This window comes from Galeopterus variegatus, unplaced genomic scaffold (genome assembly GCF_000696425.1).
Source record: "Galeopterus variegatus unplaced genomic scaffold, G_variegatus-3.0.2 Scaffold4049, whole genome shotgun sequence".
In the NCBI taxonomy this organism is placed as follows: Eukaryota; Metazoa; Chordata; class Mammalia; order Dermoptera; family Cynocephalidae; genus Galeopterus; species Galeopterus variegatus.
In genome coordinates, this window is record NW_007730160.1 from 44898 (window position 1) to 47584 (window position 2687).

Consider the following 2687-nt stretch of genomic DNA (forward strand, 5'->3'; position numbering starts at 1 on the left):
TGTCTCTCTCTATGACTGCCTTTTTCTTTTAATATTCCTGCCCTTGAACAAAATCCCTCACATTTAAATTGGTCTCTTCTTCTACAGTCACCAAGTGTGACATTGTTCTATAATAAGAAATATACAGTTGGTCTTTGTCCCTTACTCCTGGTCAGAGCTCCTAAAACCCTTGCAATTTTCTTAGTGATAAGGGTGAAAAGTGCATCTTTTGTTATTCACGAAAAGTTCCTTTCAACAACATTTGAATTTATGTTAATGAGGTGATTTTGGAAGTAAAAGTGTGATTAGAGGGTTGGAACTTTCAGCCCCAGCTCCTGACCTCTGAGGAGAGGACAGAAAGATGGAGGTTGACTTATCACCAGTGGCCAGTGATTTAGTCAATTAAGCCTATATATGTAATGGAACTTCCATAAAAACACCCTGAATGTATGAGTTCAGAGAGCTTGTGGGTTGGCAACCACAGGCAAGCGCTGGAGGGCAGCATGCCCAGAGAGGGCGTGGAAGCTCCACGTCCCACCCCCATACTTTGCCCTAAGCATCTCTTCCATTTGTCTGTCCCCGAGGTGCATTTTTTATAATAAATTGGTAAACATAAGTAAATGTTCCCCTGAGGTCTTTGAGCTGTGCTGTACTAGCAAATGTATCAAACCCAAGGAGGTGGTCAAGAGAACCTCCGATTTGCAGCCCGTTGGTCAGAAGCATGGGTCACAACCTGGGGCTTGGGACTGGCATCTGAAGTGGCGGCAGTCTTGTTGGATGGAGCCCAGAACATGTGGCATCTGTGCTCACTCTGGGTAGTTAGTGCTAATGTTGAATTAAATTATAGGACACTCTGTTGGTGTCTGCAGAGAATTGGAGAATTGGGTGGTGTGGGGAGAACCCCCACATGTCTTGCGTCAGAAGTGCTGTGAGTGTGCGAACAGATAAAACAGCAGTTCTTTTACCAAACGTCTCTTCTTTGATGTTGACCAGGGGCTATAATCTTTAGCCCTTCATAGCTTTATAATGATCTTCTACATGGACCTTTCTAAATAAAGATTACTTCCAGGTAGTCTCTTTAAATCTGGCTTACTGGCACAATGGGCTCAGGTTCCTTCATCTTCGTTATTGGGACAAGTCACAGCAACTCCTCCAGGGCCCCACATCTGGTTAGGAGCTCAACAAACTCCCCTCCTGGCCTTCTCCATGTTCTTCCACATTTCTTACTTGATTCATGAATTCATGAACTTGATTTGGGAACTGGAGCCCCTGACCTCCCTTGTCTCCTTTTCCTCTTAGCAGATGAGACCCAGTTTCTATCCAGGTGTTATTACCTTGTTCTATGCTTAGGCGGATGTCAGACCTCTCCTCTCTTTCTTCGTCATCACTTTCGTGGGGATACAATTTGTCTTGAATTGCTGAAGAGTGAGAGAGAGAAGAAGGCAATTAAAGATATCCCACAGAGACCAGGGACAGCATCTCGAAATTCCACATTTAGAAATTTCCAGACCTCATGTCATCTCAGAGCTCAGTAGGTCCCACATGACTTAAAATTCTCCCATCATCCTCTGGGATATAAAACAGCAGACCCAACAGGGGAGCTTTTGTGTTGCCCATACAGATAGGAGACACTCGCAATTTAAGGATAGGGGAGTAAACATTGTGAACTGCATCACTCACCTAAAAACAATCAGGGATGGCAGAGAAAGCATATATAAAAATAAGTAGTACAAGTGAAATGTGTTTTGTGAACTGTTCGAACCGTATGGAAGAAACAGGGATTTTTCTCAGGAGAAGGTCTAGGATCCTGGAGAGATCCATGTATAAAAGCTTTAAAGACGGACCTAGAAAAAAGAGTTTTGGCTTCATACCTTGGTCAGGGAGGATGAGCGATTCCCAAATACAACAGAAGACACAGGGGCAACTCAAGGAGACAACAGGGTCCAGGAGATGGCAGCATCTCCCCCAGGGCAGGTGAGCAGTGAGCCCGTGGTGTGGGTCACCCAAGCAAAGGGAGGGCTGAAAACTAACACCTGTGATGTGGGCACTGGGGCCAGGGAGGGAGATCTGTGCATGGCGAGGGTCAGAGTCCCTGAGATGTGGGCAGTAAAGGTAACATCATTCCCTTTGCATCCAAGAACTAGGGACATCCTGGTTACAAATACTGACTTAAAATCTGTACTCAGGTATTTTATTTCCTTTATGCCTTTTCTGACTGACCTGAATGACTTGCAATAGAAATTATTTTATTCTTAATTAGATAAGGTTACTATTGACACTAATCAACATGCCATACATGCCTGCTTAAAATTTTTTTTTTTCTTGCTTGTAAACCTTTGGTAACTCTTTATTGCCTAGTAAATAAACTTCAAATTCCTTAGCTTTACATGCCAGACCCTCCAAAATCTTCCTCCAGTTTTTCCCTCTTGAATCAGCTTCTATACTGCTTCTCACTTCTGGACTTAGCTAAATCAAATTTGTTCTGTTTCTCAGACATCCTTTCACACTTTTAATCCAGTTCCCATAGCATCTGGAGGGCATGAGCCTGTTTTCTCTTATGATGTCTTTATATTTTATTTGGAGAAGTTGGTTGAGACCAAACTGTGCTGGAATAAAAATTTTTTAGGCAAGTAAAAAATAAAAAAATAAATAAAACAAAATAAATGGAGGGCATCCTCTTTATTGTGTACCAATAAAAGAGTGTAAAT

At 42.6% G+C, this 2687-nt stretch overlaps 1 protein-coding gene across 1 annotated transcript in view; it reads right to left on the minus strand.

Annotated features, from left to right (window-relative positions):
• Positions 1-2687, minus strand: part of LOC103602206 (nuclear autoantigen Sp-100-like) — a gene marked incomplete at both ends in the record, with an annotated part of 46380 nt that overhangs the window by 41963 nt on the left and 1730 nt on the right. The window contains one exon of the mRNA XM_008586620.1: positions 1314-1397. Coding sequence (XP_008584842.1) covers positions 1314-1397 — 84 coding nt within the window. The remainder of the gene's footprint in view (positions 1-1313; positions 1398-2687) is intronic.